Below are 24012 nucleotides of genomic sequence, written 5' to 3' on the forward strand. Positions count from 1 at the left end.
GTGGGCCTCTCACCATCGCGGCCTCTCGTTGCGGAGCACAGGCTCCAGACGCACAGGCTCAGTAGTTGTGGCTCACGGGCCTAGTTGCTCCACAGCATGTGGGATCTTCCCAGACCAGGGCTCGAACCCGTGTCCCCTGCATTGGCAGGCAGATTCCCAACCACTGCGCCACCAGGGAAGCCCTATAGTCTTATTCTTTTTAACATAACAATTGTGATATAATGCATATAAAATTCACCCATTAAAGTGTTCAATTAAATGGTTTTTAGTATGTTCACAAAGTTGTGCATCTATCACCACAATCAATTTTTAAACATTTTCATTCACCCCCAGAAGAAACCCCATACCCATTAGCAGTCACTCCTCATTTTCCCTCAATATTTTTTCTAATTTTCTTGATTATTTCTTTGACTCAAGAGTACTCTTTCTTTTTTCCCAAGTTTTTATATTGAAAATATTCAAACCTAGAGAAAAGTTAAAAAGAATAATAATTGAATTCCATTTAAAACCATTACATAGATTCACCAATTGCTAAAATTTTTCCACATTTGCTATATGTATTTATATATCTAAATGTTTTAAACTTTTTTTGCTGAACCATGTGATATTAAGTCACTGATGTCATGACACCAGATACTTAAATATTAAATACTTCACCTTGCATCTCCTAAGAATAGGACATCATCCTAAATACCCTTTCATTTTTCCTAATTAATTTCATTATCCTAATTAACCTAAAACCTATCATTACCATATTTAAGAAAATTATCATTATTTCAGGAGTATTATCTAAATCAGGGGTCCCCAACCTTTTTGGCACCAGGAACAGGTTTTGTGGAAGACAGTTTTTTCGCTGCCGGCGTGTGGGAGCTGGGGAATGGTTCAGGAAGTAATGCAAGCGATGCTTCAGGCGGCAATGCAAGCGATGGTTCAGGCGGCAATGCGAGCGATGGGGAGCAATGGGGCGCAGCAGATGAAGCTTCACTCGCTCCCCTGCCGCTCACTTCCTGCTGCTGTGCGGCCCGGCTCCTAACAGGCCGTGGACTGGCACCGGTCAGCCCCTGGAGTTGGGGACCCCTGATCTAAATTATAATTCATAGTTAAATTTCTCCTGTTTCCTTATTATTATTGTTATTATTTTTGGTTTTGTGTGAGCATGTTTCAATTCAGGGTCCAAAGTTCATGAATTGATAAATCGTTAGGTTTCTTTAGTCTTTTTTAATCTAAAGAACTTCTGTATCTTAAAATTTTTTTATTTTATTATTTCTTTTACTCTGGCCTTCTTTTTTTTTAATCCAAGTCCAGGCTAGTTTTCTTAAAGCATGACAGTCTGAACTGGTATGATTTAAACATTTTTCTCAAGATTTGGTTCAGAAAACTCCACAATGGATGCATAATTCCAATAGCATCATGTGAAGAATCACATAATATCATGTCTCTGTATAGATTACTATAATTTTGGTCAACCATTTCCAAATAAATTAATAATCTCTGATATGGACTTTTAGCATGATTTTATTATGGCCAGAGAACATATTATATGATTTCACTCCTTTGAAGTATGTTGAGACTCGCTTTATTTTATAGCCCGGTATGTGGTCAATTTTTATAAAGTTCCGTGTGATTGAAAAAGGAATGTGTATTTTCAGTGTCAAGTTTGTTTTTTGTTTATTTAAATATGTCCACTTAATTTAAAAAAATATATACATTTGCAAATTACTGAAAAAGAGGTATGTTAGAATCTCCTATTCAGTTTGTGGATCTCTCTATTTTCCCTTATATTTTATCTATATTTGCTTCATATTGAAACCATTTTATTAGGGGTATATGACTATTTAATCTTTTTATGATAATGACCTTTATGATAATGACCTTTATTATAAAGGTACATTATAGAAAATTAGTAGAGACAAGTCCAAATTAAAAATGTAACCCTCACAGTTGCACTCTTCAGTAATTCCTACTTCACCGCTCTCCTCCACCTTTACACACTCATACAGTTATTTCTGTTGAGCAAAATGAGATCATATTGCTGTTTTATAACCTTTTTCAGGCAATGGTTATCATATATCACTGTATAGTTCCATTTATATTATAGTTGTCTTACATCTATGCTACTGTAGCATGACATCTACATACACTGAAAACCCCGTCACACAATGATACATCAAACATGTTCTAAAGCACTTGAGAAAAAGATAGTCTATTAGATTTACCCAGATATTTACCATTTTTTTTTGCTCTTCCTTCATTCCTAATGTTCCACAGTTTCTTCTGGTATCATTTCTGTTTGGTCTGAAGAACTTCCTTTAGCAAGTCTTTTAGAATAGGCCCATTGGTGACAAATTCTTTGTTTTCTACCACCTAAAACTGTCTTTATCTCATCTTCATTTCTGATCAGTATTTTTTTCAGGATATAGAATTTGGGGTTGAATTTTTTGTATAACACTTTAAAATGTTGTGCCACTTCCCTTTGGCCCCCCATGGTTTCTGATGAGAAGCCTAAAGTCATTTGAGTCATTATTTGGGTATTGTATAGGTAATGAGTTGTGGGTTGTTTTAGGTGTTTTCAAGTATTTTTTCCTTTGTCTTTTGTTTTTACCAGTTTGATTATGATGAGTTTGGGCATGGATTTCTTTAGATTTATTCCCTTTGGAGCTCAATGAGGTTTTTGAGTCTGTAGGTTTATGAATTTTGCCAAACTTGGGACGTTTTTAGCCCTTTTTCTTCAACATTTTTTCAGTTGTGCACATTTTCCCTCTCCTTCTGGGATGCTGGTGACATGAATGTCAGAACTTTTGTCATTGTCTTCCTGGTCCTTGTTGCTGTGTTCATTTGTTTTGCGGCCTTTTTCTTTTCTGTTTTTCAGAGCAGATAAATCTATTACTCTATCATAAATTCATTGTTTCTTTCTCCTGTCTTCTCTAGTCTGCTATTGAGATCATCCAGCAATATTTTCATTTATTATAGTTTTAAATCCTAATTTTACTTAGTTCTTCTTTATGTCCTCTATACCTTTGCTGAGATTTTATATTTTTGTATTTGTTTCAAGAGTGTTTGTGATTGCTTGATGTAATATTTGCATAATTATGGCTTTAAAATCTTTGTCAGATAATTTCAACATCCATCATCTTAGTGTTGGCATCTGTTGATTTTCTTTTAAATCATGTTGATATATCTCAGCAGGCATTCAAGCTTCAAGTTTCTACCTGTCTTCTGTGGTTTGTTTTCCCATTTTTACATATATATGACCTATCTGGCTCAGATGTGCCTTTGTTCCCATTTGAAATAGAAGTGATTTGAGAAAGTTTCTATTTATCAATTTTAGTGGTTTTGAATGAATGATTATTATGATTAAGCCTTTCCCAGTAGCCCATTTTTGTATTATAAGCCTTTATTCTCAGCCTAATTTCCTTTATCAGTAATCCTCTAATCTATTTAACACCTATTATGTGCTATAGGCTTATTATTCAGCTATCAAGATTGTGTCTGCCATAAGATTTAGGGATAAGAAAATATACAGAATAAGAAATTATTTAATGCTGATAAAAACTCTCCAGAAAGTGGGCACAGAGGGAACATACCTCAACATAAAAAAGGCCGTATATGCCAACCCCCCAGCTAACAGTATATTTAATAGTGAAAAGCTGAAAGCATTCCCTCTAAGATCAGGAACAAGGCAAGGATGCCCACTGTTGCCACTTTTATTCAACATAGTTTTGGAAGTCCTAGCCATAGCAATCAGAGAAGAAAAAGAAATAAAAGAAATCCAAATTGGAAAGGAAGAGGTAAAACTGTCACTGTTTGCAGATGATGTTATACTATACATAGAAAATGCTAAAGTTGCCACCAGAAAACTACTAGAGCTCATCAATTAATCTGCTAAAGTTGCAGGATACAAAATTAATACACAGAAATCTCTTGCATTCCCATACATGAACAACAAAAGATCAGAAAGAGAAACTAAGGGAAAAAATCCCATTAGCATTGCATCAAAAAGAATAAAATACCTAGGAATAAACCTACCTAAGAAGGCAAAAGACCTGTATTCTGAAAACTATAAGACACTGATGAAAGAAATTGAAGATGACAAAACAGATGGAAAGGTATACCGTGTTCTTGGTTTGGAAGAATCAACATTGTTAAAATTGACCATACTACCCAAGGCAACCTACAGACTCAATACAATCCCTATCAAACTACCAATAGCATTTTTCACAGAACTGGAACAAAAAATTTTAAAATTTGTATGGAAACGCAAAAGACCCCAAATAGCCAAAACAATCTTGAGACAGATAAATGGAGCTGGAGGAATCAGGCTCCCTGACTTCAGATTATACTACAAAGCTACAGCAATCAAAACAGTTTGCTACTGGCAGAAAAACAGAAATATATATCAATGGAACAGGATAGAAAGCCCAGAGATAAACCCATGCACTTATGGTCAGTTAATCTATGATAAAGGAGGCAAGAATATACACTGGAGAAAAGACAGTCTCTTCAATAATGATGCTGGGAAAACTGGACAACTACATGTAAAAGAATGAAATTAGAACATTCTCTAACACCATATCCAAAAATAAATTCAAAATGGATTAAAGACCTAAATGTAAAACCAGATACTATAAAACTCCTAGAGGAAAACATTGGCAGACCACTCTTTGACATAATTCACAGCAATATTTTTTTGGATCCATCTCCTAGAGTAATGGAAACAAAAGCAAAAATAAACAAATGGGGCTTAATTAAACTTAAAAGATTTTGCACAGCAAAGGAAACCATAAATAAAACAAAAAGACAACCTACAGAATGGGAGAAAATATTTGCAAATGATGTGACTGACAAGGGATTAATTTCCAAAATATACAAACAGCTTATACAGGTCAATATAAAAAAAACCCCAAACAACCCAATCAAAAAGTGGGCAGAAGATCTAAATAGACATTTCTCCAAAGAAGACATACAGATAGCCAACAGGCACATGAAAAGATGCTTAACATCTCTGATTATTAGAGAAATGCAGATCAAAACTACTTCACACCAGTCAGAATGGCCATCATCAAAAAGTGTACAAATAATAAATGATGGAGGGGGTGTGGAGAAAAGGGAACCCTCCTACACTGTTGATAGAAATGTAAATTGGTGCAGCCACTCTGAAGAACAGTATGGAGGTTCCTTAAAAAAACTGAAAATAGAGTTACCATATGATCCAGCAATCCCACTCCTGGGCATATATCTAGAAAAGACAAAAACTCTAATTCAAAAAGATACATGCACCCCAATGTTCATAGCAGCACTATTTACAATAGCCAAGACATGGAAGCAACCTAAATGTCCATCAACAGATGAATGGATAAAGAAGATGTGATATGTATATACAGTGGAATATTACTCAGCCATAAAAAAGAATGAAATAATGCCATTTGCAGCCACATGGATGGACCTAGAGATTATCATACTAAATGAAGTAATAATGCCATTTGCAGCAACATGGATGGACCTAGAGAGTATCATACTAAATGAAGTAAGTCAGACAGAGAAAGATAAATATCATATGATATCATTTATATGTGTAATATAAAAAATGATACAAAGGAACTTATTTACAAAACAGAAATAGACTCACAGAAAACAAACTTATGGTTACCAAAGGGGAAAGGTGGAGAGAGAGATAAATTAGGAATTTGGGATTATCAGATACACACTACTATATATAAAATAGATAAACAATAAGGACCTAATGCATAGCACAGGGTAACTATATTCAATATCTTGTAATACCCTATAATGGAAAAGGATCTGAAAAAGAATGTGTATATATCTGTGTGTGTGTGTATACATAACTGACTCACTTTGCTATACACCTGAAAAATTCTAAATTGACTATACTTCAATTTTAAAAAAACACACACAAAAAAGAAATGATTTAATGGATAGATGAAAGTGTAATTGAGACACAGTTATGAAGGCAAGGAATTATGCTCTGGAATAGAGAGCAAAGGACAGTGACTTATTTAGGTAGGACCCAATAGGTACAGCTGTTCTGAAAGATATTTATCCTGAGACTTAAAAGATGAGAAGGAAGTCTCCTACAAAGAGCCCAGGCCAGAGGATTCTTGGGAGATGAAACAGTCTGAGCAAAGCATAAAGATTTGAAAACAAGGTTGTGTCATGTTCGAGGTGCTTAAAAAAAAAAAAAGGGCAGTGTGAAAGAGATAGGGCACAGAGGATGACAGTGGCTTGATATGAGTTCTTGTTATCCATGGTAAGGGTTTTGGATTTTAAGAGTAAAAACAAACCATTCAAACCAGTTTTAAGTACAGATCCTTAAACTTTGATGTGCATCAGAATCATCTGATAGAGATGTTAAAAATACAGCTTCTTAAGATTTATTCCTAAAAGTTCTGATTCTGTGCATCTGAGTTGCTTGAATATCAATACCTATAAGAAGCTTACCAAATGATTTTGATTAACACCTAAATTTGACAAAGTTAATCTGTTCCCCCATTATGAACATCACCATCTGACATAAACTTTCTTTTTACAAGAGCTCTTCTTAACCTTTTTCAAATTCTCTGAAAGTATTTTAGGTTTAAGCCATTCTTTAATGGATTTTGTACATGTGTGTGTGTTACAGGAAAATAAAATGTGTTTGCTTTCTTATTTCAGATTTGGAGTCAAATTATGGAGCTGAGAACTTATCACCAGAAAATGATATTTATGAAATAAATTTGCCCAAACATGGTTTAAAGCAAATAAGTAAAACTCCTGGCCTCAAGGCCTCCAGTTTTAGAAATAACTCAAAATATAAAAGTAGATTTGAGGGACCACAGGGACATCAAGAGGGATACATCAGTCAAAAGATAAGTAGCTCTGAAAAAATGCCTACTTATCATACTTCTCTTATTCACAATACAGATAAACCATATGAATGTAAGCAATGTGGAAAGGCCTTTAGACTTCATATACAACTTACTCGACACCAGAAATTTCGTACTGGTGAGAAATCCTTTAAATGTAAGGAATGTGGGAAAGCTTTTAGTCTTCCCACCGAACTTAATCGCCATCAGAACACTCACACAGGTGAGAAGCCATTTGAGTGTAAGGAACGTGGAAAGTCCTTTAATCGTAGGTTAAACCTTGTTCAACATCAGAGTATTCACATGGGTGCAAAACCATATGAATGTAAGGAGTGTGGGAAAGGCTTTAATTGTGGTTTAAATCTTTTTCAGCATCAGAAAATTCATTCTGGTGAGAAACCCTATGAATGTAAGGAATGTGGGAAGCCTTTTAGGTTTCATCTACAACTTTCTCAACATCAGAAAACTCATACTGGTGAGAAACCCTTTGAATGTAAAGAATGTGGAACATCCTTCAGACATCAGTACCAACTTATTGAGCATCAGTGAATTCATATTGGTGTGAAACTTTATGCATGTAAGGAATGTGGGAAATTTTTTCATTGTGGTTCAAACCTTATTCAACATCAGAGTGTTCATACTGGAAAGAAACCCTTTGAATGTAAGGAATGGGGAGAGGTCTTTAGTCTTCCCACCCAGCTAAATTGCCATGAGAACATTCATACAGGTGAGAAACCATTTGAATGTAAAGAATGTGGGAAGTCCTTTAATTGTGTCTCAAACCTTGTTCAACATCACAGTATTCATGCTGGTGTGAAACCATCTGAAGGTAATGAATGTGGGAAAGGCTTTAATTGTGGTTCAAACCTTATTCAGTATCAGAAAATTCATTCTAGTGAGAAGCCCTTTGTATGTAAGGAATGTGGAAAGGCCTTTAGATATCTTTATTGTCTCATTGAACACCATAGAATTCATACTGGAGAGAAAACCTTTGAATGTAAAGAATGTGGAGAAGCTTTTAGTCTTCTGACACAGCTTACTTGACATCAGAACATTTATACTAGTGAGAAACCATTTGAATGTAAGGAATGTGGGAAGCCCTTCAATCGTGTCTCAAACCTTGTTCAACATCAGTGTATTCATACTGTTGAGAAACCCTGCGAATGTAAGGAATGTGAGAAGGCTTTTAGAGTTCACCTACAACTTTCTCAATATCAGAAAACTCATACTGCTGAAAAACCTTTTGAATGTAAGGAATGTGGGACAGCCTTCAGATATCAGTACCAACTTCTTGAGCATCAGTGAATTCATACTGGTGTGAAACCCTATGAATATAAGGAATGTGGAAAGGGCTTTAGTCGTGGTACAGAACTTAGAGTACATCAGAGAATTCACACTGGTGAGAAACCTTTGTAATGTAAGGAATGTGGGAAGGCCTTTCGACACCATTACCAATTTCTTGGACATTACAGAATTCATACTGGTGAGAACCCCTATGAATGTAAGGAATGTGGGAAATGCTTTACTCATGGTAGAGACCTTAGCGTACATCAGATAATTCATACTGATGAGAAACCATATCAGCGTAGGGAATATGGGAAAGCTTTTAGTTGTAGCTCAAACCTTATTCAACATGTTAAAATTCACACTGGTGAGAAACCCTATGAATGTAAGGAATGTGAAAAGGCCTTTAGCAATAATTATGAACTTACTGTACATCAGAGAATTCATACTAGTGAGAAACCCTATGAATGTAAGGAATATGGGAAAACTTTTAGACTTAGTTCAGTCTTTACTGCACATCAGAGGGTTCTTATGGGTATGAAACCCTATGAATGTGAACAATGTGGAAAGGCCTTTAGTTGTAGCTCAAACCTTGTTCAACATGAGAGAATTCATACAGGTCTGAAACCCTATGAATGTAAGGAATGTGGGAAAGCTTTTAGACTTAGTTCAGTTTTTATTGCCCATCAAAGAATTCATATAGGTCTGAAACCCTGTGAATGTAAAGAATGTAGGAAAGCCTTCACTGTGAATGGTCAGCTTACTCAACAACAGAAAGTTCATAATCGTCAGGAGTCCTATGAATATAAGGAATGTGGACAAACATTCACTGGGTATGAACAACTTACTCAACATCAGAGAACTCATACTGGTGAGAAATCCTATGAATAGAGAAGAACGTGGGAAAACCTTTTGTCATGGTCTGAGATTTGCTCAACAGCACAGTATTCATACTGCCGAGAAACTCTATGATAAGTAATATGAAAAGATTTGTAGTCATAGTAAACAAGTTAGAATTCAGAGAAGACATTCTCTATTGTCTTTGATTGTGAGGAATATAGGATAGCCTTCATGTTCATAATTTACTAACCATAAAAGATATTTTACTAGGTATGTTAATTTCAGAAACTCAAAAGTGTTCAAATTCAAACTAGAGAAAAACTTACTGAAATGAATGTAAGAAAACGTCCACTTGAAGCACATACTTTATCATCATTGCATTTCACTACCTGTGTGACATTAGGCTAGATGCTTATCCAATTTGCACTGTAAATAGCAAGAACAGAGATTACTTAGTAGTGCAGTTGTGGGTGTAAATGTGTTCTATTACATATAAAATCTTTGAAAGAGTATTTGGCACATGCCTGCGCTCAAAGAATAGCTTTTACATTGTTGTTTCATTTGCATTACTGTTATTGATGTGAGAGGAAAGTTGTATCATTGTGGGCAATTTAGAAAAGCCATTCATCCGTTATTAAATCTTAAATAACTTATTCTGCATAATATCTAGTGGAAGGTAAAGAACATGGCAGGATTTTCATTAAGACCTCATTCTGTAAGTTACATCAAAAAGTAATGCTGGAAAGAAACCCAGCATTACAGCTTTTGAAGAATCAGGGAGAGTTTTTGAAATGATTTGCCCATAAAAATTTCAACAGGCAGAAAATGTGTAATTTATTTTCTCTGTTCAGAAGTTAAGACAAATTAACAAAAGAATAGCAAAGTAAAAACTACCCACTTATGTAATATCCAACTCTTTATCATAAAAATTGTTAAAATTGGAAAAGTTGAAAGAATAGTTCAATAAACACCCATATATCCCTACCTAGATTCAAAGTTGTTAACAATTTAACATGTTTATTTTTCTGTATATTTTTTGTTGTACCATTGAGAATATGTTTTAAACATCATGATACTACCCTTTATTACATTGGTATGTATCTCCCAGACATAAAGACAGTCTTATATATAGTTCCATAATTACCCTAAAGGAAATTATCCATAATTCCATAATATCTATCCTGTATTCAGATTTCTTCATTGGTGTCTAAAATGCTTTTTACAGCTGTTTATTTTCTAAGGAGAATGCATTCCAGATTCTGAATTGTGTTTGTTGCTTGTTAGCTCTCTTTACACTTTTTAGTCTGCAACAGTGACTCTCAAATTTCCTGGGGTATCAGAATCACCTGTGGAACTTGATAAAAATACAAACGTCCAAACCTTATCCAGACCTTATCTTACCTCAGGGAGCCTGGGCCTCTGTGTATTTTACTAGCTCTCCAGGTGATTCTGATAGGCACCACAGTTAGAGAGTCACTAGTATAGAACATTTCTCCTCATTAAAAAAATAGTGTTGAAAACAAATAATGTTGACTCTTTGTGAAGACCAGGAAAGTTGTCTACTGTGTGTTTAGGTTTTTTGTTTCTTTATAGTGTCATTGAGCCTTGCTCTAGCCTTCGTATTTTCTGTACAAAGGAATTTAGGTCTAGAGGCTCCATTAGTTTCACATTAAATGCTTGAGGGAAGAGTACTTAGTAGGTTATGTTTGTCATATTGCAACATGTTAGAAAACATTTAAGGACAGGCTGTCCCATTCTTAGTGAAACTAGGTTTGATCATTTGGGTAAGATGGTAGCTTCCGAATCTCCATTATAAAGATCTTGTTTGCAGTTGGTAATTTGTGTGGAGACACTTTGTTATCTCTCTGGAAATTTATAATCATATATATTTAAATCCTGGATCAAATAGAAAATAAAAATTGAAATAGACTTCAGGAATGAATGACATTAAAATGTCAACATAATTGAACTTGTGTGATGTGGCTGAAACTATACTCTGTAAAAAAAATTAGTATCCTTCAGTATACAGGAAACCAAGATCGTTTTGACCAGAACTTTGTTTTGTTGTTATTCAGTACTTTATCCCCAGCACCTACCTATACCATGCCTGACACATGAGAAATTGACAGTCTTTTGAAAAAAAATGTACACTTTCAAGTCAAGAAACTACAAAACAAGCAGAATAAACCTTAAGCCAATATAAGGAGCAACACAGTAAAAATGAGGATTAATAGTTAAGAAACAGACTTCATTTTTTTATTTTAAAATTTTTTCCAGCTTTGTTAAGATAGTTGGCATATAACATTTATGTTTAAGGTATGTAACATAATGATTTGATATATGTATATATTGCCAAATGATTACAACAATAATTTTAGTTAGCACATCCAACACTTCACATAGTTACTTATTTTGTGTGTGATGAACACTAAAAATCTACCCCCCAGCAACTTTCAAATATGTAATACAGTATTGTTAACTTTAGTCACAGTGCTGTACATTACTTGTCATATAACTAGAAAACTTGTACCTTTTGACTAACTTCACTCATTTTCCCCAACCCCCCGACTGCCCCCACCACTGGCAACCACCAATCTGTTCAGTTTTTTTTTTTAGATTCCATGTACAGGTGAGATTATAGAGTATTATCTTTCTCTGTTTGACTTACTTCACTTAGCATAATGCCCTCAGGTTTCATCCATATTGTCAAAAATGGCAGGATTTCCTATTTATATAGGGTTTATATATATATTATATTATAATATATATACACACCTCACAATATAATATATATTATAATATATATATTAAAAAAATATATATATATATATACACACACCTCTCCCAATTTCTTTATTCATCCATGTATGGACACTTAGGTTGTTTCCATTTCTTGGCTATTGTAAATAATGCCGTGATGAACATGGGGGTGCTGATATTTACTCCAGATAGTGGTTTCATTTTCTTCAGATATATATCTGGAAGTGGAATTTCTGGATCATATGGTAGTTCTATTCTTAATTATTTGAAGAACCTCCATACTGTTTTCGTAGTAGTTTCACTAATTTACATTTCCATCAACTGAATACAAGTGTTTCCTTTTCTCCACCTCCTCACCAGCACTTGCTACTCCTGTAGTTTTGATAGCTATTCTAACAGGTGTGAGGTGATATTTCATTTTGGTTTTGATTTGCATTTCCCTGATGATTAGTGATGTTGGACACCTTTTCATGTACCTGTTGACCAGTGGAGTATCTTTGGAAAAATGTTTTCAAGTCCTTTGCCCATTTTAAAATTGGATTATCTGGGGTTTGTTTTTGTTTTGGCTTTTGAGTTGTATGAGTTCCTTATATATTTTGTATATTAATCTCTTATCCAATACATCGTTTGCAAATATTTTCTCCTGTAGGTTGCCTTTTCATTTTTTGATAATTTCTTTTGCTGCGCAGAACCTTTTTAGTTTGATATAGTCCCACTTGTTTTCACTTATTTGTGTCTTCAGTTCCTTTCATCAATGTCTTATAGTTTTCACTGTATAGATCTTTCACCTGCTTGGTGAAATTTATTCCTATTTTATTGTTGTTTGTTTTAAATTTTTTTTATTTAAAAAAATTTTTTTTGTTGCTATCGTAAGTGGGATTGCTTTTTTCCCAGGTAACTTGCTGTTAGTATATAATTTTTGTATGCTGATCTTGTATCCTGCAACATTACTGAATTTCTTGTTTAGACCTAACAGTTTTTTTGGTGGAGTCTTTAGGGTTCTTTAGGTTCTTTCTTTCATGCCATCTGCAAATAGAGACAGTTTTACTTCTTCCTTTCCTATTTGGTTGCCTTGTATTTCATCCTCTTGCCTGCTTGTTCTGGCTAGGACATCTAGCACTATGTTAAACAGGAGTGGTGAGAGTGAGCATCTTTGTCTTGTTCCTGATCTTAGAGGAAAAACTTTCAACTTTTCACTGTTGAGTATATTAGCTGGGGGCTTGTCATATATGACCTTTATTATGTTGAGGTGTGTTTCTTCTACACACAGTTTGTTGAGAGTTTTTATCAAGAAAGTGTGTTGGGGCTTCCCTGGTGGCGCAGTGGTTGAGCGTCCGCCTGCTGATGCAGGGGACACGGGTTCGTGCCCAGGTCCGGGAAGATCCCACATGCCGTGGAGCGGCTGGGCCCGTGAGCCACGGCCGCTGAGCCTGCGCGTCCAGAGCCTGTGCTCCGCAACGGGAGAGGCCACAACAGTGAGAGGCCCGCGTACCGCCAAAAAAAAAAAAAAAAAAAAGTGTGTTGAATTTTGTTAAATGCTTTCCTGCATCTATTGAGATGATTATAGGATATGTATTTGTGATTCTATTAATGTGGTGTATCACATTTATTGATTTGCCTGTGTTGAAACATCATTGCATCCTAGGGCTAAATCTCACTTGATCATGGTGTATGATCCTTTTAATGTGCTAATGAATTCAGTTTGCTTGTATTTTGTTGAGAAATTTTGCACTTATGTTCATCAGGGATATTGGCCTGTAGTTTTCTTGTAGTGTCCTTATCTGGCTTTGGTATCAGGGTAATGCTGGCCTTGTAAAATGAATTTGGGAGCGTTCCCTCCTTTTCAGTTTTTTGGAAGAGATTTGTTGTTGTTATTGTTTGGCAGTTCTATAACTTTATTGGACAATCAGCGGTTAGTTCTCATCCACATTAACTGTCTGTGGATTTTTGAAAGTGGTGACACGTACATAAGTAACAAACATATAGAGCTTGTTTGGTGAATCTTCATCTTCATTACGTTTTCTGAACAACCGCACACGGATACGGTATGGGACATTCCTTGTTCCTTTGGCCCAGACAGCTTTGTTGAGCCTGGTGTCAATGTGTACATCTAGAGTTCCTATCTCCTTCATGGCAAATTTCCAGATTTCTTTGAGTGCCCGAGGGGCCCACTTCTTGAAACCCACTCCATAGACGCACTTGGGAACGTTGATAGTGTATTCTCTGGTCACCACCTCATTGATGGTGGACCAGCCCTTCTTATTCTTGCTACCCTTCTTTGCAGGAACCATCCTGCCTGGCCAGGGTTGGAAAGGAAGGGCATGAGCGACTGTGGGAGAAGGCTGGAAGAGTTTAAGAAGGATTGGTGTTAATTCTTCTTTAAATGTTTGGTAAAATTCACCATTGAAACCATCAGGTCCAGGGGCTTTTCTTTACAGGGAGATTTTTGATTACTGATTCAATCTCCTTACTTGTTATTAGTGTGTTCAGATTTTCTATTTCTTCATGTGAATCATGACAACAATCAATCTTGGTAGATTGTTTCTAGAAATATGTCTGTTTCATCTAGGTTATCCAGTTTGTTGGCATACAATTTTTCATAGTACTCTCTTATAATCCTTTTTATTTCTGTTTAATCAATGGTAATGTCCCCACTGTCATTTCTGATTTTAGTAATTTGAGGCTTCTCTCTTTTTTTCTTACTATATCTAGCTAAAGGTTTGTAAATTTTGTTGGTCTTTTCAAAGAACCAACTTTGGTTTTATTGTGTGTATAATAGGTTCTAGTGCTGTTGTCTTTGAGGTTTTGGTATTTCCCTGTAAACTGGACTGGATCCAGAATTCTTCTGTTTTCCTCAAATATCTGCCTATTAATCTCTAAACTAACAGTTTCCATTTTTCTCCCATCCTTTTGACTTGGAATCATTGAGAACTAAAACTTCCCTTTTCCCAAAGCCATTGGACTAAAGCCAATGGCTGAAATTGGACAACTTAATAATGCTTCAGAGCATGAACTTCACCACAATAGCTCATGTATAAACAAATTTTTGTGTCTGTTGCTATATGAGACACTCTGAAAGTTTACCTAAACATCTGATGACATCATCAGAGACATTACAAACTGAAAATGAGGTTTCCACCCTTAAGTCTAGAATTCTTCCTCAGCTGGCTCCCCTCCGGACTCAGTGCCTTACTGCAATCCAGGTTACAACTACGTATGTAATCAGTTTTAAAATGTTCTCTCTTTTTTGTTTTAAAACTCTTTATACTCTGTACTTCTCCCTGTTGCTCAGCTACTTAGGATATTAAGATTACAGTTGCTCAGAGGCTTGGATTACTCAACCAGACACATCCTGCAATTCATTCCACCAATGAAGAGTGGACTGACTCCATCATTATTTCAGGTGTCGACAATGCCTAAATTCTACTTTCTGAAAGCCGTTTTGTTGTTTGGATGTAGCTGTTCCTTTACAATCATGATTCTTATTTCCTTTCCCTCCTCCATGGTATGTGACACACCAGGAATTAGCCTAACCAGTGCTGAGGGGCTCTTATTTAATAATACCAACAAATGATTGCTAAAAACATAAGATAATTGATCATCGATGCTTTCTAAGGAAAGATATTGACCAAAAGGGGGAAAGGTGGACTATGAACAACAAAAAGGAGTCATTTATGTAAAAGGGATCTAAAATAAAGCCTGGAGGTCATTAAGGAAGTAGAATTTGCAAACAGCCTATGCAATATAAACTTTTTTTTTTCTTGTGACGAGAACTCTTAGGAATTATTGTCTTAACAACTTTCGTATATAAGTGTTAATTATCTTTATCATGTTGTACATTATATCTCTAGTGCTTATAACTGGAAGTTTGTACCTTTTGACTTCTTTCATCCAATTTTTCCTCCCTCCACCCGCCCGCCTCTGGTAACCACAAATCTGATCTCTTTTTTCTATGAGTTTGTTTTAGAAGTGTAATTGACCTACAACACTATGTCAGATCCTGTTACACAACATAGTGATTTGGTATTTCTGTATATTTCAAAGTGGTCACCATGATAAGTCTAGTTATGATATGCACCATACAAAGATATTACATAGTTGTTGACTATATTCTCCAAACCATACATTTCATACCAGAGACTCATTCATTTTGCACCTGGAATTTTGTACCTATTAATCTCCGTCACCTATTTCATTCCTCCTCCCCACCCCCTTCCTCTCTGGCAACCACCTGTTTGTTCTCTGTATCGAGGACTCTGTTTCTGTTTTATTATGTTTTTTCATTTGTTTTATTTTTAGATTCCACATATAAGTGAAATCATACGGTATTTGCCTTTCTCTGACTCATTTCACTTAGCATAATACCCTCTAGATCAATCCATGTTGTCACAAATGGCAAGATTTCATTCTTTTTCATGGTTGAGTAATAATATATGTACACATTCCACATCTTATTTATCCATTCATCTATAGATGGGTACTTGGGTTGCTTTTATATCTTAGCTATTGTAAATAATGCTGCAGTGAACATAGGGGTGCAGATATCCTTTCTAATTAATGTTTTTGTTTTATTTGGATAAATACCCAGAAGTGGAATTGCTGGATCACATTGCTGGATCAAATGGATCACATGCTAGATCAATATGGTTCTATTTTTAATGTTTTGAGGAATCTCCATACTGCTTTCCATAGTGGCTGCACCAATTAACATACCACAAAAAGTTCACAGGATTCCCTTTTCTCCATACACTCACCAACACCTGTTATTTATTGTCTTTTGATAATAGCCATTCTACCAGTTGTGAGGTGGTATCTCATTGTGGTTTTGTTGCCATTTCCCTAACCATTAGTGATGTTGATCATCTTTTCATGTGTCTGATTGCATCTTTATGTCTTCTTTGGAAAGATGTCTATTCAGATCCTCTGCCCATTTTTTAGTTGGATTGCTTGGTTTTTTTGATGTTGAGTTGTGTGAGTTCTTTTTATATTTGGATATTAACCCCTTATCAGATACATTGTTGGCAAATATTTTCTCCCATTCAGTAGGTGACCTTTTCATTTTGTTGATAATTCCCTTCACTGTGCAAAAGCTTTTTATGATGTGGACCATTTTTACAGTCTTTATTGAATTTGTTACAATATTGCTTCTGTTTTGTGTTTTGGTTTTTTGGCTGTGAAGCATGTGGGATCTTAGCTCCCTGACCAGGGATCGAACCTGCACCCCCTGCACTAGAAGGTGAAGTCTTAACTACTGGCCCACCAGGGAAGTCCCAAAGCTTTTTAGTTTGATGTAGTCTCATTTGTTTATTTTTGCTTTTCTTTTCTTTCCGGAGGAGACATATTAAAAAATGTTTCTAAGTGATGTCAAAGAGTGTACTGCCTGTGTTTTCTTCTAAAAGTTTAATGGTTTCAGGTCTTATATTTAAGTCTTTAATCCATTTTGAATTTATTTTTGCGCGTGGTGGGAAAGAAGAGTCCAGTTTGAATCTTTTGTGTATAGCTGTCCAGTTTTCTAACACCATTTACTGAAGAGGCTGTCTTCCTCATTGTATATTCTTGCCTCCTTTGTGGTAGATTAATTGTCCATATAAGTGTGGATTCATTTCTGGTGTCTCTATCCTGTTCCATTGATCTATTTGTCTGTTTTTGTACCAGTACCCTATAGTTTTGATTACTGTAGCTTTGTAGTATAGTTTGAAATCAGGAAGTTTGATACCTCCAGCTTTGTTCTTCTTACTCAAGGTTGTTTTAGCTATTCAGGGTATTTTGTGTTTCCATATAGTACAAACTTGAGTATGAAGAAAAATCCCAAAACTGCATCACTTGGAAACATAATCTTATCGATTTTTTAAAGATATTTTAATTAGGTCAACTGGGCTTCAAATAAAACAAAGTACTGTGAAATTATACATAATGGAGCTTGTAATGATTGACAGTTCAGTATGAGGGAGGCTGCTGAAATATTCTTCTATATTTCAGACCAAGATATGTCACTTCCAGAGGCTGTATGCCAGAAAATTTTGAGAATATAGGCACAGAATTAGGTTATAGGTGTAATTAAAACTGCTAATTCAAATGGGGGTGGGAGGAACAGTGACACTAGAAAAGGAAAAGCAAATTAATCAGAAAAAGAAATAAATAGAATCAATACAAGTAAAAGCTGAAATTAATAGATGACAATCTTCATATGGAAAGGTAAAAAAATTTTAAAAATCAGTTCCTTCAGAAGAAAAATAAAATTAACACACCTATGTGAGATTGTAATACTCCCCAAAAGGAATGTACAAATAATTTCAGGATTAAACATGTTAAAAGATAGCAGGGAAGAAGTTGCAAATATCAGAAAATAACATGATACTATGATTAACTATGCCAATAAATTTGCAAATGTAAGAGATTTGGGGGCAAATTTCTAGAGGACTTAACTTACCAAAAAAAGATTTCAGAATAACAGAAAGATGTAAGTGTACAGTGCTCCTCATGATAAAATTGAATGGTGAGCAAAAATCGTTCCAAAGGAAATCTCAAAGAATGTATCATGGTGAAGTATGCCAAACACACCAGATACAAATAATATCTACAACCCACTGCTAAGGTCAGCTAATCGAAGAACATTCCATTAATCATGTTATGAGGTTAGTATAATCTTGGTAGCAAAACGTAAAAGTATAGTATGAAAAAAATTACAAGACTATTTCACTAATTTAGTGAAAACAAGCTACACAAAATAACTGTAAAATTGTGTTCCCAATATGTAAAAAGAGTCAAGCTTTTGACCAATAAATTATCCCAAACTTGACCAATAAATTATCCCCAAATTGAAACTTCATCTGTATGATTACCCACACTTATAGACCAAAGGGGGAAAAAATTAACACTTTAATATATGCATAAGATCATGTAATAAAATTCCACATGTATTTATCATAATAATATTTAATTAGGTAGTAATAGAAAGAATACCCTTACTCTGACAAAAACATCTACAATACAGGATGATAGTAAGTGTTTAATATTGAAAGCTTTTCCTTTGGGATTGCTGCAAGTAAAAATATCTGTTTCACCACTTATATTTCTCATGTTTTCAGATTCCTGGGCTGTAAATTAAAGAGAAAAAGTAAAATTTACAATAATTGGAAAGTAAGTAACATTATCTTTTATCATTGACAGAGTCTATAAATTTTAAGAAGGAAACTGATGGAATCATTGGCTAAATTATTAGAATTATTAAGAGCCGATTCCAAAGGTTAGTGAAAGCAAAGTTAGTATAAAAATCATTTGGATTTCTATATGTCAGAATGAAGATAGTTTTTAAATGCAATATAAACAATGAAACCATTTAAATAGCATAAAATATGTTGAACAAAGGATTTAATATATGTTAACAAATGTGTAAAACCTCTAAGAGGAAGCAATGTTATAAATTAACGTAAATGTGATTAAAGCATTTTTAACTGAAAATGATGTACAATATCTTGAGGAAAGGGGTATTATATATAAAAACAATGATGCAGGGAAACAAAAGCAAGGATAAGATGATTAGAAAAGAGGTCAAGTATTGAAATTGAGAGGCAAATGTATCAAATGTAAATAAATATCAATTAAGGTGTAGAGAATAAAGAAGGGACATAAAAGAAAGCATAAGTAAGGGGAGATATCAGCCAATTCATGAAATATATGGAATTTTCAAATAGTTACTAATAAACTGAAAAGTCAACATACAATGAAGAAAGTGTGATACAGTTTTTAAATGAAACAAAATTGATCAAGACAATGAAAGAGTACTGGAGCTGTAAGAGAGACTAAAGAATAAAAAATGAAAAAAATGATAGTAAAACAACATATATGAAAGAAGGGAGAAATAGGGACAATAATGTAAGAAACAAGATAAAGTATACTTATGTCAAACAGAAAATTAACAGAAGTTTAAATCTGAAAAAACTGGAAGTCTGTAAAAAAGCTTAGGATGAGCAATGGGAATATTGAAAACGTCTCCATACCTCCATCTCATTCTCAAGGCTGAGTGACACAGATCCTTACTAAAAGCAGTTGGCTTCCTCAAGAATGTGTAACATCTTGAAAAACTGGGTTTGACTGGCAGACTGTATATCAGGGATGAGATGGCAAAACTTCTCCCAGTGGATCACCTTGTCACCTGCTGTCTTCATGACCTTGTTTATTGGGGATCATCTTGATGCACCCAGAGGAGCAACAAATTGCTCTCCCAGATGCAGAATGATTCCCCTGGTAAACTTATCACCATCTGAGTGCAAAGTCACCATTTGGGGATGTACATTTTCCCCAGTTGAACTGCATCATAAAGTTAACTTCAGAATCCAGAAAAGTGGTCAAAGTTAGTTTTCACTCATCTGATTGAAATTCCCACAGGACTTGATAAAATCTGACTTTGGAGCAGCTCCTCAGAGGACACCTACACTTCCTCACCTCAGGCTGTTTTGCCTCCTGCTTTTACAGTTTGCTCTTTTCTACAGCTTTATTGAGATATAATTGACATGAAACAGTGTGTAAGCTTAAGGTGTACAATGTGATGATGAAAAGTTTTAATTTTTTAAACAATTTTTAAAGGTCACACTCCATTTACAGGTTTTACAAAATATTGGCTATATTCCTTGTGTTGTACAATACATCCTTGTAGCCTATCTTACACCCAATAGTTTGTACATCCCACTCTCCCACCCCTATATTTTCCCTCTCCCCCTCTCCCCACTGGTAACTAACCACTATTTTGTTCTCTATATATGTGAGTCTGCTTCTTTTTTGTTGTACTCACTAGTTTGTTGTACTTTTTAGATTCAACATACAAATGATATCATATAGTATTTGTCTTTCTCTGACTTGTTTCACTTAGCGAAATCTTTTCAAAGAACTACCTGTTAGTTTCATTGATCTTTTATATTGTCTTTTGTCTCTATTTCAATTATTTTTACTCTGATCTTTATTATTTATTTCCTTCTACTAATTTTGGATTTTGATTGTTCTTCTTTTTCTAGTTTTTTCATGTGTAAGACTAGATTGACATTTTTCTTGTTTCCTGAGGTAGGCTTGCATCACTATAAATTTCTTAGAACTGCATTTGCTGTGTTTCACAGATTTTGGATTGTGTTTCCATTTTCATTTCTATCGAGGTATTTTTTGATTTCGTCTTTGATTTCTTCAGTGACCCATTGGTGGTTTAGGAGAATATTGTTTAGCCGCCATGTGTTTGTGTTTATTTGCAGTTTTTTTTTTCATGTATTCGACTTCTAGTTCTGTATCATTGTGGTTGGAAAAGATGCTTGGTATGATTTCAATATTCTTAAGTTTATTGTGACATTTTGTGGCCTAGCATGTGATCTGCCTGGAGAATGTTCCATGTGCACTTGAAAATAATGTGTATTCTGCTGCTTTTGGACGGAATGTTCTGTATATATTAAGTTCGTATGCTTTAATGTGTCATTTAAGGCAATGTATCCTTATTGATTTCCTGTCTGGATGATCTCTTCAGTGGGGTGTTAAAGTCCCCTACTATCAATGTGCAAGCTTCAATTTCTCCCTTTATGTCTGTTAATATTTGCTTTATGTATTTAGGTGCTCCTCTGTTGGTTACATATATATTAACAATTGTTACATCTCATGTTGAATTGATCCCTTTATCAACATGTAATGTGCTTTGTCTCTTGTTACAATCTTTTTTTTTAATTATTTTTTTGGCTGCTTTGGGTCTTCTTTGCTGCATGCAGGCTTTTTCTAGTTGCGGTGAGTGGGGGCTACTCTTTCGTTGAGGTGTGTGGGCTTCTCATTGCAGTGGCGTCTCTTGTTGCAGAGCACAGGCTCTGGGGCGCATGGGCTCAGTAGTTGTGGCTCGCAGGCTCTAGAGCACAGGCTCAGTAGTTGTGGTGCATGGGCTTGGTTGCTGCATGGCATGTGGGTTCTTCCCAGACCAGGGATCAAACCCGTGTTCCCTGCATTGGCAGGTGGATTCTTAACCACTGCATCACCAGGGAAGTCCCTACAATCTTGTTTTAAATTCTACTTTGTCTGATATAAGTATTGCTATCCCAGCTTTCATTTCCATTTGCATGGAACAGCTTTTACTATCCCCTCGCCTTCAGTCTGTGTGTCCTTAGATCTGAAGTCTCATGTAGCAGCATTTATGGGTCTCGTTTTTGTATCCAGTTAGCCACTTTATGTCTTTTGATTGGAGCCTTTATTCCATTTACATTTAAAGTAATTGTTGATAGGTACATACTTACTGCCATTTTGTTAATTGTTTTAGGGTTGTTTTTGTAGTTCTTTTTTTGTTCCTGTCTCCTTCTTTTGTTCTCTTCCCCTTGTAATTTGATGACTATCTTTAGTGTTGTGTTTGGATTCCTTTCTCTTTTTTCTCTGTATCTATTATATATTCTTGGTTTGTGGTTATGATGGGAACCTATCTATCATCTATCTATCTATCTATCTATCTACCTACCTATCTTTCTATCATCTATCTATCTATATGAATATATTGTCAATGATCTCTTATGTTCAAACACATTCTAACAATTCTGCCTTTTTAACACACTCCATGTTTAATTTTTTAACATCATATTTTACATCTTTTTTGTGTGTATCCCTTCACTAATTATTGTGGATATAGATGATTTTACTAGTTTTGTCTTCTAACCTTCCAACTAGCTTTATAAGTGATTGATCTACCAAGTTTACTGTATGTTTGCCTTTACCCATAAAGTTTTTCCTTTATACTTTTTATATTTCTGGTTCTGGTCTTTTTTGCTTAGGTCAGAATTTATAGTTGTTTATATCTATGATCCACCTGAATTTAAATTTTTGTATGCTGCTAGGTATAGGTTGAGGTTAACTTCCCTACCAAGTTTAGCCAGTTGTTCCAGCGCCATTTGTTGAAAGAACTGTCCTTTCCCCCACTGAATTGCCTTGAAATTTTTAAGGAAAATCAAATGACTCTATAAGTGTAAATCTATTTATTGATTCTCTATTTTGTTCCACTTATCTGTTTATCATTATACCAATACCACATTGTCTTGATTATTCTAGCTGCATATTAAACCTTGAGTTCAGGTAGTATAAATCCCCCAGCATTGTTCCTCTTTTAAAATTTTATCTAAGCATTCTAAGTCCTTTGCATTTCCATATATGTTTTACAATCAACTTATTAGCACCTTCTACAAAAATGCCTGTTGGGATTTTGATTACCTTCCATTGAATGTACAGGTAAATTTGAGGAGAATTGCCTTTCATACATTTTTGGGTCTTCTCACCCATGATTATGGCATATCTTTCCATTTATCTAGGTATTCTCTAGCTTCTCTCAGCAAAACTGTATAATTTTTAAGCAGTAGTCCTGCATGCATTTTGTTAAACTTATTGCTATGTATTTTATGTTCTCTAAAAATGGAACTTTTCTCTTTTACAATTCATTTTCACTAGTTTGGTGTAATATAAAAATTCAATTTGGGGGCATATATTGTTGTTGAAACTATAAATATTTTCCACAAAGAAAACTCCAGGCTCAGATGGTTTCAATGGCAATTTGACCCAGAATTTAAGAAAGAAATAATATGAATCTTACAATATTGCTTTCAGAATATAAAGAACACTTTCCATCTCACTCTATGACATCAACTTAACTGATAATAAAACCTGAGAAAGAGATCATAAGAAAAAAAAATTACAGATCAATATCAATAATAATCATACCCACAGAAATCTCCAAAAAACAGTTAGCAAATGGAATTCAGCAATATATATATATATAAAGGATAATACATCATGACCAAGTGGGGCATAAGCTAGGAACGCAAGGCTGGTATGACATTCTAAAATTAAAGCGATTCACCACATTAAAGATGGAGGGAAACCAAAAGATCATGTCAATAGTTGCTTTTTACGTATTTGACAAAATTCAACACTGTTCATGATAAAGCTCTCAGTAAGTTAGTAATGAAAAAATCTTTCACGATCTGATAAGGATATCTATGAAAATGAACAGCTAACATAACACTTTATGATAAAATATTGAATGCTTTTTCCCTAAGGTCAGAAACAAGGTCCATTCTGAGTGCTTCTTCAACACTGTCCTTGCCTGTGCAATAAGGCAATTGAAGGACATAAAAGGAAATGAAAATGAAAAAGGAATTATCTTTATATTGATATGTGTCTTGATTGTATTTATAGAAAACTCTAATTTATATAAAAAAAATAAACCCTTCTAGAACTAAGTGAATTTATAGCAAGGATATCAAATACATAG

General features: G+C 34.7%; 2 protein-coding genes across 2 annotated transcripts in view; one reads left to right on the forward strand and one right to left on the reverse strand.

Annotated features, from left to right (window-relative positions):
• LOC102989090 (zinc finger protein 780B) overlaps positions 1 to 9035 on the forward strand; it is a 46870-nt gene extending 37835 nt beyond the window's left edge. Inside the window, 4 exon segments of the mRNA XM_055079262.1 lie at positions 6670 to 7401; positions 7486 to 8140; positions 8477 to 8648; positions 8715 to 9035. Coding sequence (XP_054935237.1) covers positions 6670 to 7401; positions 7486 to 8140; positions 8477 to 8648; positions 8715 to 9035 — 1880 coding nt within the window.
• Positions 9036 to 13546: 4511 nt separating this feature from the next.
• Positions 13547 to 14059, reverse strand: LOC112067179 (60S ribosomal protein L31-like). Its single transcript, XM_055079007.1, has one exon. The coding sequence runs from the start codon at positions 14033 to 14035 to the stop codon at positions 13658 to 13660; it is 378 nt and encodes a 125-aa protein (XP_054934982.1). The 5' UTR covers positions 14036 to 14059; the 3' UTR covers positions 13547 to 13657.
• Between the last annotated feature and the right edge of the window lie 9953 nt (positions 14060 to 24012).

This window comes from Physeter macrocephalus, chromosome 17 (genome assembly GCF_002837175.3).
Source record: "Physeter macrocephalus isolate SW-GA chromosome 17, ASM283717v5, whole genome shotgun sequence".
Classification (NCBI taxonomy): Eukaryota; Metazoa; Chordata; class Mammalia; order Artiodactyla; family Physeteridae; genus Physeter; species Physeter macrocephalus.

Excerpts from the sequence above, each read along its gene's own strand:
- LOC112067179 (XM_055079007.1), bottom strand. The coding sequence starts at position 14,035 with ATGGTTCCTGCAAAGAAGGGTAGCAAGAATAAGAAGGGCTGGTCCACC.